The 14,402-nt window shown below is 35.8% G+C and overlaps 1 protein-coding gene across 9 annotated transcripts in view; it reads left to right on the top strand.

The window, feature by feature from the left end:
- LOC130677904 (synaptotagmin-7) overlaps positions 1-14,402 on the top strand; it is a 1,016,663-nt gene that overhangs the window by 387,825 nt on the left and 614,436 nt on the right. For all 9 annotated transcript variants that reach the window (XM_057484877.1, XM_057484884.1, XM_057484842.1 and 6 more), the window contains one exon: positions 7,228-7,378. In XM_057484877.1, the coding sequence (XP_057340860.1) occupies positions 7,228-7,378 (151 nt within the window). The remainder of the gene's footprint in view (positions 1-7,227; positions 7,379-14,402) is intronic.

The following is a 14,402-nucleotide window of genomic DNA, read 5'->3' as shown; positions in this document are numbered from 1 at the left end:
AATGGTGATAAACTAATTTTTTCAAATATCTTCGAAACGGCTGAACTGATCGTTTAATCAGCTCTATAATTCAAGAAGACGCGCCGATTGTCACCTCGAACGTCTAAATCGGTTGATTAGTTCAAAAGATATCAGCGCTGAAAAGTTAAAAAATTACATTTTATGTTATTTTTTCCGGATTAAGTAAAATATGATGTGCTAAAATGTGTCTGAAATCATACTAACTCTGTCTCTTTATAGTCTCTTTCGATCAGATAATGTCATCTAACTTGATATTTAGTTTTAATCATATTGTCAGCAAAAAATTAAAAAAACCCAGTCTTCAATATTTTTCTCGGATATTCCATATACTACTGCTCTGACCTGAGTCAAAACTCATTTAAATTTTAATTTTGATCACTGAAATTGATTTCTGCCTCAGTATATTTTAATTTATTCCAGAGAACATAATCGAGAATAAAAATTTGAAAGCCGCTTCTTCATTAATGATTTTCGATTCATAACCTTCCAAACTCTAGCATAAAACGTAACTTGTTAGGGCTTGAAATGCTCATAAAAAAATGATTGCATGTAATAGCATTTTTGAGATCGAAGAGCGCGTAAATATATATTCACAGAGATGTTTTCATGCTTCTTGAGCTCGAAAACAGCGGAAAGTTTTGGAGCTGGCCCGCAGGGCCAACCGACGTCCAGATTTTTGATTTTTCTATACGATTTAATCAATGGATAGGTCAGTCAGCAAATTTAATTAGCTATCATTTGCATTTTTTTGAGATCCGCGCGATAAACTGTCGCTGAGATATCAGCTGTTGTTTCCAATACAAATAACAAAACTTGTTACTTTAATTGTTTTGCAAAACTTTGATCAATCCACCCCGAAACACGATTTGGTAGATCAATTTGAAAATTTCCATGGTTATTGGGGGTACATTAAGTTTAAGAGGTACCTGGCAACATTAGTCTTTTCATCGATATTTACAGAGTAGCGGTTGATTTACTGAAAAACCGAAAAAGTCATTTTTTTGTGATTACTTCTAATGGATGTTAAAACTAAAAAAAATTTTTTTTTTTCGAAGAATGATGAAAAAAAGTTGTAGGGAATACTATATAAAATATCCGCGAAAAATATTAAAATCTGTGTTTTATCAATTTTTTTTGTTAATAATATGATTCAAACCAAAGAACGAGTTAGATGAAATTATATAGGGATCGAAAGAGACCATAAAGACGATGAGTTGGTATGATTTTTGACATATTCTGGTACATTATATTGTGACTTATCCGAAAAAAATAACATAAAATATTATTTTTTTAACATTTCGACGCAGATGTCTTTTAAACTAATCAACCGATTCTAACGTTTAATCTTGAATCGACGCGTTTTGTTGAATTCTAGAGCTAATTGAAATTTAAAATCGATTGGTTCTGTCGCTTCAAAGATATTTGGAAAAAACCGTTTTTTAGAATATTTATCTCCAACGATATTTCTTAGACAAATGATCTGATTTTTATGTTCGAAGTGGCAATCCATCCGTTTTGATAAAGTCTGAAGCTGATCAGATTTTGAAATCATTTAGGTCAGTTATTTACAAGATATTTACAAAAAACCGTTTTTCACCATTTCTTTTTACCACGATACTTCTTCGACAAATGACCCAATTTTGATGGTTGAGGTGGCAATCGACGCGTTTTAATAAATTCTAAAGCTGATCAGATTTTGGAATCGTTTACTTCAGTTGTTTCGAAGATATTCGCAAAAAACCTTTTCTCACCATTTCTCTCTCACGCGATAACTCTCGAATGAATTATCCAATTGAGATGGCTAAGGCGGCAATTGACGAGTTTTATTAAGTTCTAGAGCTGATTAGATTTTGGAGTCGATCGTTCAAGTCGTTTCTGAGAAATCAATAAAAAACTAAAAAACTAAAAAATTTTTTTTTCGTAATTCACCAATATTTTCGAGTTGACTTGATCAAATGATCTGAAATTTTCAGAAAAGTTGATGGCCAAAAAGTTCTTTCGATCGACGCCTTAACCATCCAAATTAGTTCATTAGTTAAAAAGTTATAGACCGTTTACACCCATACATACAGACACACACTCACATACATACATACAGACACTCGGACATCATTCTGAAAATAGTCAGAATAGCTTTCTAGGACCTCAAAACGTCGATATCTGATGAAATTTCGATTTTCGCAAATCGGGGTGAAAACGATAATTTCCCGAATTTTTCGAAAATTGTCGATTTTCTTAGCGGGAAGTTAAAAATCTGTCTATCGGTTGACCCTGCGGCACAGCCTTGAAACTTCCCACTGTTTTTGAGCTCCTTGAGCTCCTTGAGCTCGAAAACTTTGTCGTGAATACGTTTTCAAGCTCTTTGAGCTCAAAAATACGTTTGTATGCCATTGTTTAAAAAAAACACAGTTTTTAGCATTTCTTTCTCCCACGATATCTCACGAACGAATCAACCGATTTCGATAGTTGAGGCAGGAATCGACGCGATTTATCGAGTTCTAGAGCTGATTAAGTTTTGGAATTGATCGGATCAGTCCCTTCGAAGTCATTTTTTTCGAGGTTGTTGTCGACCGATCAAGCTCCCAATTTTTTCCCGAGGAGCTACTATTGACCCCCAAAACATATCCCGAGTATAAGTCAAACGATAAAACAGTCTTTGAGAATATTCATTTTATCTGATTTTTACATATTTGGCTTTTTCTCGAAGACCGATTGGTTTCAAAAGCTGAAACTCCCAAGATCTTAATATCTTATTAGTACCTAAAAATCCCCGCAGTATCAAGCCGATACCTTTCGGGGGCAAATTCACCATGCTTATACCCCTAGGGCCTTTAGTAAAAAGTACTTTAAAACCCAAAGACCACTTTTTAACTCATTTACCAACTATAATGACAGAATGTGGCCCACCAATAAATCTGGTGCATGCGACTCGATGAAAAGCACAAAAAATCTACGGTTCCAGCATCAATCAATAATTGTAATAAAAATATTGGTCAAACAGTTGTAATAAAACATCAATTAAAATTCGCTTTACAACTTTATTCAAAAAATATTTTTCCCTTCTCTAAAAAAGGGCTGTTGAGAGCTTGTACACTTAGTGATTTACCTGTGAAATTCGATAACAGTGTAAAGAGTAACTCTAATTTTTCAAAAAAAGTTGTGCATACAATCAATTGGATTGATAAGAATGGTAGCTTATATAAGCCAAATATGGTAATATGCATTGGTGAAAATAGTGACGAGCCACTATTTGGGATCATAAAATTTATTTTTGAGTGTAATGACATACTTTATTCTATTTATGAAAAGCTAGAAACGTCTTTTCGTAGGCGTGAATATGTTTACGAAGTAAGTCCTATGTCTGCAACATGTCATATCATAAGCTTTAATGAATCATTTTATCCTAGACCATTAAGTTTAATAGTAAAGAATGATAAAAATTATATTGTATTACGTTATAACTTTTAATAACTATATTTTAATTCCCTTATTGAATGTTTATTATGTATGATTACTTACTAAAATATAACACTAACTATTAAATTTTGAATTTGTTTTGATTATCGTATTTCAAAGTTAATAGTTTAGTAATAGTTAAAATAATAAAATTTATCTAATCATGTCTATACACTTTAACACATACAAATCATAATGTAAATGACCTAGTATGAAAATATATTCTCTTTCAGCGTTGTTGAATTGTTGATTAAAATTTCTTAAATTTTGCACTAAAATATTGATAATTCATTGATAATAATAATAATAAAATTTTTTCAATTATTTATATTTACCTAAAAATTATTTACAAATAATTATAACTTTATTAAACAGATATTTAAATAAAGCGTACAATAATCGTTTTTATAATTAATGAATTATTTAATGTTTGAAAATTTTAAGTCTCAATTTCTGATGATACGTTTATAATAATAAAAATACTTCTATTTACATAATTCCATGCATGTAAATAAAGTAAGGTTACGTACATTATATCTTAATTATGGGTATTATGCCTACAGTGATATCGAGTTTTACTATAGTCAGTATACGTATTTCTGTGTGAAATAAACTTTGGTATTCTTACCACAAGAATACCAGTATTGCTACCAGAACGAAACATTTACCGGGAGGAAAAAACTTTTTTTTCAGTGCGGTGCTTACTGTATCTCAGCGAAAGATAATCCGAAATCAACTACCCTTAAAGTTTAGTCAACGTATTATCGAATTCTCCCCCCAACGTTCTCTGATAATTTTGTTTTGATTTCTAAAGTTTTGGTGGTCATGTAAAATGGAAAGTACTATTTTTCACGATAAATTTCGTCATTTTGGAGGTGGAAAACCAACTCAATGTAAGAAAAAGTCTCAAACAAAACGTTAGGGGAAGGAATTTCATATGTCAAAAGTGTGTACCAAGCTTGAAATGAATCGTTAATGTCGTTTTTAAATAGCAGTGATCACGGACTTTGGAAAAGTGGTTTTGAGAAAAACGCGTTTAGAGTTTTAGAAGAAAAAAGTGAAAAAAAATTTTTTCATTTTAGAGTTAGGGTGGGGCGAGAAGGATCCCTGGAGCAAAGAGGCCCCTATAAAAACTTGATGAAAACAAATTTTACTTTTTTCAACTTAAGGGAGGGTTGAGCAAAGATTGCTCTGAATGACTTTAAATTTCAGGATTATACTTTTGAAATGTTTAACTGTAAGAAAAGACAAAAAAATCAATTTTTCAAAATTGCTAACCGCTAACACCCTCGTTTAAGTCGACGGACGGTTATTAGTGATAGAGAAATTTTACACACTGAATTTTCGGCGGAAAACATAGACTTCTGCGGAGTCAGTTTGACCCTGTGATGGGTCGATGCTGAATGCGTTGTTTGAAATCTCAGCGCTGGACGACAATTTAATTTCAGTGAAAGCAACGGCATGGCACCGGAATCGGAAAACTGTCCAACGTAGCGTGACACTTCTATCGTAACTAGATCGAGGAGGGCTTCCTCGGTAGTGAACCGTAGTCAGGACGGTCCATGATAGAATCTCTAAAGGTTTTTGGCTATCACTCGGAAAACGCGGAGCAACTGAACTTTCTCACCTAATCTTCGGCTTCTCGGCGTAAATTATATGGATGCGAATAGGAAGCATTTGGGCTTTGTCCATCGCGCTATGATCACAGCGCCGCAATTTTTATTAAAAGATTATTTAAAAAGAAAAAAAAAAATATGAGTTCTTCTAGTGTACTTTTCAGTATCGGATGAATGAATGATGATTATTTTTTCGATATCTTAAATATTAAAAAAATAATTTTTTTGTTAGAAAACCTGAGAAACGTGGCGATGTGCCGCTGACGCGAGTAAACTCGGGCATTGAATTTGCTCGGATTTTCTGCGCAGTGTTGTTAGTTACCACCAGTGACTCATTTTCAGCTCATTTAATTCATATTTTTCTTTAATATTTTTATTTAATACAAAATTTTTATTTTATTGAAAAATTAAAAAAAATTTAGTCGTGTAAGCTTGTGTGGTTTTAATTTTTTAAAATTATAGTTACGATACTTGGCAACAACGCAATATTGAATACATGGTGGTAGAACGTCACGGCGGACGGAAGGTTAGATAAAATATGCATATGTATTATTGACTTGAGTTTCGGGTGACATGGTCAAGCTAATAAATTTATGTAGAGTTCTTAGCTCTACTAGATCTTGTGATCAGCTGCCTTGATTCTGTTGACTTAAATGTTGAGGTTGCATCTCAGGGTACATATGAGAAAATCGTTGTGGCCCAGACCCTATGCACAGACTGTACGAAAGCTAAAGTGAGTCTCTTATTGCAAAAGATTACCGTTTCATTGTTACCGTAGAAGAGAAATTATCTTACTAACAAAGAAATGATTTATCCCTTTTTTGATAATTCAAGGAAGTGTTGAATCATTAATTCACCCGCCAAGTCGAGTAAATTATTCAATACTTAAAAAAAGTCTGAAAACTGCATGATCCTGTGGACCAACTCCAAAACTTCCCGCTATTATCGAGCTCTTACACTCGAAAATACTATTTTTTATACATTTTTAAGCTCTTCAAGTTCAAAAATAGCAATGTCGCACCTTCCATTAATCTCTTAAGATTGAAAATATTTTTTGAAAAATTTGGTAAACAATATTGTTAGTTATTCAGGAACAATAAAGTAAATCTTTTTATTTTATTTTTAATCATCGATTTTATATTTTTCTAAAAAACCAATTTAGATGTTCAAAGTGACATTCGGCCTTGTTTGATAATCATCAATTAGTTCAAAAATTTGAATTTTATTAGAAGAAAACACTTTTTCGAAATCTTTCGACAACGCTTTTTCTTAAACGAATTAACCGATTTTGGTGGCATTCGACGCAGCTTATAAAGTTTTAAAGCTGGTTGGATTTTGGAATCCATCCATCTAGTACATTACAAGTTATCTGAAAAAAACATTTTCGAAAAAATTTTATTTCTGAAATATCTCTAAACGTACCGTATTGATTATCCTGAACTTCTGAAAAATTGTTGAAATTAATAAGCTACTTCAAATGCTACCTTAAAAAGCCAATTCAGATTACGCGTTCAAAAGTTACAGAATATTTACATACATATGCTCGTACATCCACACGCATATACACTCGGACGTCATCTTGAAAATAGTCAGAATAGCTTCCTTGAACCTCAAATTTCGAAACCTATTATAAAGTTGATTTTCAAAATTCGGACCGAAATCAAGAACTTTCCCTTTTTTTAAAACTATTTAATTTTCATAGCAGGAAATTGAAAATTACTCAGTGTTTTTATTGAATATAATTAAAGCCAAAATGTTAGACTTCATAATTCTTAAGGTGCCAGAAATTCTTTTAGTTTTTTAACTTATTCGGTTAACTTTGATGCAATAACTTATAACTAGATAGTTTATGTGGCTAGACAACACAAGATTATTCCATATTACGAGTTACTGAACTTTATTATGATTGCAAGGTTTTACGTAGCAAAATCGGACTAAATTTTCAATAAATTGACATTGAAATTACAATTTTTGTTAAAAAAATCACCATTGCAATGAAAATTGGATGTTTTCTATTTTTCTTTCCTTAACCTCATTTATCGTTTGAAGGAATTAACGGTTAGGAAAATTTGTTATTGCTAATAGGATAAAATATCAATTCAAACTATCATTTCAATCAATTTACTATTTTCAGAGGAACGAGTAGTCCAGGAAGTAAATCACCAGCTGCTGGAAGCTGCAGCCCAGGAGGAGGAACGACAATGAGTAGTGGAATAAATGACGCAAAATCACCAACTGTAGCACAACCTGCTAAGCAGACACACAATGTTAAAGACAATTCTCCGGTAAGATTATAAATTTCTATACTTTGTTTTAGTAAACGGAAATTATGGTCTCAATACTCATACTCAATCACTCTGAATTTAAAACAAGAGTATTAGTTCCTTGGTTAAAGCCATAATTCTATAAATTTTATTGGCCAATAATATTCCCATCTGATTCTCATGTATTCTCTGTTGAGGAAATCAAAAATTGGTCTTGCTCTGCTTAAAAGTGTTAGATACAATCATCATTAATGATTTTATTGTTTAATTCGTTAAGTGAAATGTGTATCAGGTTAGTTGGAAGGAGTAGACTGCATTTGATGATTATAGGAATGGTGAACTCACGTGAATTGGAGAATCTGTAGCTGATGCAGGGGTGGCTTACCTAAATTACCAAAGTGCTGAACAGCACGTGGCTAGGAGCAATCCTAATGACGACCTGCTGATCTGTCGGATCGTAGTGAGATGTCAATGGTTTGTTTAACAAGAGAGGGTAGTTGAAATTGCTAATGGCATGACTCATTTCAGGAAAAATTATTTGGTTGCACAAACCAAAGAATAGGCTTTACCTCATCTATAAGCGGGGCTTGGTGCTCACGGGTAAGTAGACTAATAGCTGTCTAGAATTTGAGAGACTAGCACATGGAGTCAAACATGCATAGAGATTTGTCGGTATCCAGGCTGGCTGGATTTGTCAGACTTGACTTAATATTCCGAATAGATCAAATTAAGTATGTAATTGACTAAGTGTGTACACATCAAGACTTGCTTGGGTAATTAGGTAGTTAAGGACATAAAGGTTATGATAATTTTTTGCTGTAAAGCCAAAAATTGGGCTATAGACTAACGTCACGTAATTATGAAGACGATGAAACGCAGCCTGATCGGACGTTGAATAACTGCTGGGAGATTGAAGTTATTGTGGGCGCAGCTTTATCACCAAGTAGGGCTATAGTATAGAAAGACTTATGGTGAAGCCTGATTTGATAGTTGTTACCACTGCAGAATTGAGTAGTAGGTATCTGCTGGTAATTGCTAACGGAATATGTTAAGCTGAAAGTAAGGGGCCGTTCATAAAATACGTCACGCAAAATTTTACCTTGTTAGACCCCCCGCCCTCCGCACTTCGTCACACTGTGTCACATTTTTTGTGAACCCCCTATCAATGTTGCATCACAAATGACAGACCCCCACCCCCGTACATGATATATTGCAATTGATAGTACACAAATTTTTATACTCTAAAATATTTACTACTTGTAATAAAAAAAACTTTAATAAATTAATGAAAATCTGTCATAACGAACAAATAAGTATACCTGTTATTTATCAGAAATCCAAAAATTTTTCAATTGTTCCGAAATATCTATAATTGGTATTGAATAATCTTCTTCTTCTAGATTGTAGAAACTACCACTTATTCTATCTCCATTTATCCACTCTGCGTCTTCTATACCAGCGCTTTCATCGCCTAACATGCACAGTAGCTCTTAAGCTGCAATTCAACTTGGTGGTATACGATGAACCACTTCATCTTTTTAGCTCCATTTTAGGAGTAAATTTGTTGAATGTTGCAGCAACAATTTATTAGACGTGAATATAGACCACATTCTTTATACGTTTTATTCGCTAATTTATCTTGCACTGATAGGCAGAACTGATCGTAAGAAATTTGAAGAAAATCTGCAGCTTTGGACTAAAGTTTCACTGCGAGACGAGCAAGTAGATCAAAGTATACACCATTATCAGAATTTACTTGTGATACAGTTCATCCGTTTTGAGATTGCTTTGATTTAATTGGTGGTGGCAAAAATCCGTCTGGAAGTAAACATCTTCCCCTACCCGTGTAAAAAATAAAGTTCAAAAAAAGTTTGACATGTCGAACTTCGAAATTTGAGACAAAATCGAACTTTTTTCAAACTTTTTCGAACTTTTGTAAAACAATCCAAATTGCATTACAAACATGAAAAATCACATGGGGCAAAGAAGAATGGCATAAAAGTTCGGAATTCTCAAACTTTTCCAAAACTTTTACTCTTTAAATTATCGAAAAAGTTCTGAAGATATCGAAATTTTTTAGAACTTCTTTAATAGAAATCATCTTAAAAGTTCTGAAACATTCAAATTTCGGCGATAAAAATTATCGAAAACGTTCAGAAAATATCAAATTTTTTTTTTTATCTATTTATCTAAGGTCACCTTATAACTACAAGGTTATTGACGACCACTTAAATCAATTACATATAGTAAGCAGTTTAACAAGTATGAAGAATTTTCAGAACACAACTATAAAGAATTACAGTAAACAGTTAGGATTTTATATTTCATTAATTAACTTGGCTTCTTTGAGAAACATTAAAGTACGATAACATCCACTTGTCGAACTGAGACAGTCCTTAATGTTGTTTGGAAGCTGGGTTTTGTTTCTACAGTTGACGAGGCTTCGGTATTCAGTTAATAGATGCATGACTGATAGCTCCATATTACAGAATTCACAAGTTTTTTTGGGTTCTATGCTAATTAGGTAGGAATGAGTTACCTTGGTATACCCAATGTGTAATCTTATTAGTATAACCTGGTCTATTCTATAGAAAGAGTACTGGGTTAGGTTCAAGAAGGGCTTCTCTGATTTCAGCTCACTTTGGTAAGTTATTTCTTGTCCATTCTTCCCTAATTTTTTTCAAATGAAATTTTATTGAGCTATTTAAATGTTTTATGGTTTCTTTAGCTGTGGTGGTCAGTGAATTGTTAATTATGTCATTATTAATTGCCTCTTTTGCAACTTTGTCAGCCTCTTCATTCCCTAGGATCCCTTGGTGTCCAATGATTCAGATCAGCTTGACTCTTCTGTTGATGTTGGTTAGAGCGTTAATTTGTTCTTGAATATTGAGAATAATCGGATTAGTGTTCTTCGTATTTGACAGAGCTGATAGACAACTCATTGAGTCAGTGAATATAGCAATATGACCCAATTCAGGATTGTCAATAGCTATGGATAGCGCTTTCGAGATTGCTGTGGCTTCGCAATTTTGCATCAAGGTAGACCACTGCACAACTAGTTCTCCCCTCTTTGACTGAGCCATCTGTATAGAAGCAGGTGTAATTTTGATATTTTTCCAGAATAGCCTGAAAAAAGCTGCGATATGTTTGTTCAGAGGTAATATTCCTTTGCAGCTCTGCTAGTTGAAGATCGGTATGTATGGTAGGAATAGTCTATGATGGGGTAACAAATCGTCTTTTGGGGGCCACTTTGGGAACTGTGATTTTAAGTTTGTCTGTTTCTGCGAGAATGCTGTTTATCGGGCTAGTTCTGTGTGCTCCAAGACTAAGTCTTGGGGCTAGGTTATGAATACTATCCAGTTCCTTCAATCGGAGTCCTGCTGCGGTGTCATAGATGCCAGCTCCATAATCCATCTTAGATCTAAGTATGGCACGGTATGCTGAAAGCATTGAGTGCTTGTCAGCTCCTCACTTCGTTAAGGACGTTACCTTCAGTAAATCAATCCTGTTCCTGCATATACACTTATAAGTTACTTTAAGTGTACCTTCCAACTCAGCTTTTCGTCAAAATATAATCCCAGTAATTTGATCTGATCAACCTGGTTTATTATCTGGTCACCCAGTTGGAGTGTGATGCTTCTTTTCTTCCTTCCTCTGTCAAAGATTATGAATTCGGACTTAGTTTTTGAAAATTTGTACCCACATTCATCTGACCACTCCTGGAGGGAGTCTAGCGTCTTTTGAACTAAATCCTCTGTGTGTCTCGAGTTCTTGCCACTACAATGTACTATGAGGTCATCTGCAAAAAGGTTTCCTTTCACAGGAGCTGAGATGAGGTCTAACATATCATTAATATGTTCAAATCTCCCGCGCTCAGCTATGCAATTCTCACCGTCGATATCTTATCGCCTGCATTACCGGTCTTTCATCTACTATAGGCGGCTCCGCTAGTCGCATTCTCATTCAAGGGACCGCTAGAGTGGGGATGAAGAAGACGGATGCGCTGTCTCACTCACTCTTGAAGGCTCTCTCTCACTCATATAGTTATAGTGATTTCATGGCTGACGCCTCGTGCTTTCATAAATCGTCTCGTAATATCGTAATCTTTTGCGTTCTCATTAAAGTTCTCAGTGCTTTTATCTCATAATAATTCATAGTAATTATTTATTGCTTTATTTTTGTTCTCATTTATATTCTCAGTGATAATTTTGCATCAATTAGTCTCACCTCGTGTACCGGCACTTTTCGCGCCTTGACGCCATCTTGGCCACGTGTTGCTCGCGAGTGAAATTCTCATAAAATAAACATTTATACTATTAAATAAATACCAGTCTCATCATAAACAATTCTCATACAGTGTATATATTGTAAATAAAATATTTATAGTGTTTATTAATTACAATCGCAGTGTTAAATAAATTTATTCATTGCCCGCCAATTCACACACACCAGATCCTCTCATCCTCTCACTTAATAATTAATTAGTTATTAAGTAATTAAACATTTTTTGGTCCTTCGAGCCGGATCGTGTGAATTGGTCGAATAAATTTATTTAAATCTATTCTCAGTGACTAAAAGTGACGTTTTTGGTTAGTGCATATTTTTCACTTCAACACAGGTGCATTGCGGAGTACCCAGGACGTGGTACTGCACTTGTGGAAAATAATTAAGGGACACCAAAGTGCAAATTAATTATTGTGAAGTGATCAGTGCACAATTGACTTCTCATTCATCTGCGTCTCTCATCTGCGCCCATTGCAACAGTTCTCAGCGTCTCATTTTATAGCAGCGACCACTGTCAGTTCGTTTCGCATCTCAGTAACGTTCTTACAAACAATTTATTTTCTTTGTGTGTCTCATTCTTCTCATTTACAGATATGGCTACTGTACCTAACAGAATTGTGCTGCAGATGCACCGCATCTCAATTTTCACGTCTGTTGCTGCATCCGCTGAAGCCGGTATCATCGAATCACTGTCATTGCGTGCAGCCAACGCAAAGTTGGACCTACTCACCGAGCACTGGAACAAGTTTACGGAAGACCACGAAAAATTACTCTCGTCTCATGAGGCTTACTAAGAAGCCACCTGCAGCAGCTGCTGAAACGCAGCAAGTCTCAACACCACCTGCATCTTATCCAGAAGCTCAGCAGCAAACATCTCAGCAATAACAATTTTGCTCTTCTCAAGCAGCAGCTTTCATCTCATCTGCCATCAGCCGTGCTCCAGATCACCAGCATGTGACATCTCGACCGACAGTGCTGCTGGCAACCGCACATGCTCTCATCTCTCATCAATCAGGCTCGTCTCATCGTATCAGAGTTCTTATTGATCCTGGATCAGAACTTACTCTGATTTCTCAAGCTGCTGTTCGCACTTGCAGTCTCATCTCTCAGCCATGCAACATACCTTTGCAAGGAGTTGGCAATATCTCATCAGGAAAAACCTCAGGCATGGTCTCATTCACACTGCAGTCTACCATCTCATCAGAACACGCATACCTCAACGCACACATTCTCAAGAAAATCACAGCGCAGATACCATCAGTCTCAATCTCACCAACGCAATGGTCTCATAATAAAGATCTAGAACTTGCCGACCCAGACTTCTACAAATCAGGCACCATTGATCTTCTCATCGGCGCAGACTTCTATGGTCGAATCATACGACCTGGTCTCAGAGCAGGAAGTTCTTCAGAACCAATTGCCATGCAAACCATGCTCGGCTGGACGATTCTCGGCCCAGTCCATGAACAATCTCATCATTCACCTAGCCTGTCTCATCATATCATCTCTAATGCTCAACTGCACGACTCTCTCACCAAGTTCTGGGAACTTGAAGAAGTTCCAGAATCCTGCAACGAAACTCTCACCGTCGAGGAAGCCGAGTGTGAAGCTCACTTCCTATCAACTCATTGTCGAGACGCATCAGGACGATACATCGTCCGTTTACCATTCAAATCATCATATCAGAAGCTAGGTGAATCTCGTCATATTGCGCAGCGCTGTCTCAACCGTCTCATGAAGCGTCTTTCTCAAAATCCAAAACTTCAAGGTCAATATACTACCTTTCTCAACAAGTATGAATCACTTGGACACATGACTCGTGTCTCATCTACGGCGCCTGAACCTTCTCATGTATATTATTTACCTCATCATTGCGTTGTTCGCGAAGACAGCGAAACCACGAAGTTGAGGGTAGTGTTCAATGGTTCAAGCAAAACATCATCAGCCAGTTCTCTCAATGATCATCTGCATATCGGCCCAAGTCTTCAAGCAAAGATCTGTGATGTACTGCTGTACCTCAGAAGTCACAGATACATCTTTTTGACGGACATCGTGAAGATGTTTCGTCAAATTCTCATTCACCCTGATGACAGGAATTATCAGCGCATTCTCTGGACTGAAAATGGTCTCACTGTGGCCTACCAACTCAACACCGTCACATATGGCACTCGACCAGCACCATATCTTGCTGGCCGAGCTCTCAAACAACTTCTCATCGACGAAGGGTCTCAATATCCACTAGCAGTGGAACCCTTTCAAAAAGGCAGTTACGTCAACGACATCGGCGGCGGTGCCGACAATCTCAGCGATCTCAACGACATTGCAAATAATGTCGAAGCATTTTGCAATCTAGGTTGCTTTCCACTAGCTAAATGGAAAAGCAACCACCCTCAGTTCAGCAAAATCTCATCCTCACTCAGTCCAGAAGAATCTCATTCATTCTCAGACAACATCTCAAAGATCTTGGGTCTCTCATGGAATTGTCAAGAAGACGTTCTCACATTCACTGGCAAGACGTCTCAAACTCTCAGTATCACCAAGCGCACCATCACCTCAGAGGCTGCTCAGCTATTTGACCCTCTGGGTTTAATCTCACCAGTAATTGTAAAAGCAAAAATCATCATCCAGGACCTTTGGCTACAAAAGGTCGACTGGGATGATTCTCTCTCACCAGAGCTAGTTCATCGATGGAAAACTTTCCGCGATGAATTACCTCAGCTGTCTCATCTCAGAATTCCTCGATGGATCAATCTCATCCCCA

The sequence above is a fragment of the Microplitis mediator genome, chromosome 1, assembly GCF_029852145.1.
Source record: "Microplitis mediator isolate UGA2020A chromosome 1, iyMicMedi2.1, whole genome shotgun sequence".
NCBI lineage: Eukaryota > Metazoa > Arthropoda > Insecta > Hymenoptera > Braconidae > Microplitis > Microplitis mediator.
This window is presented reverse-complemented; position numbering and strand designations above follow the sequence as displayed.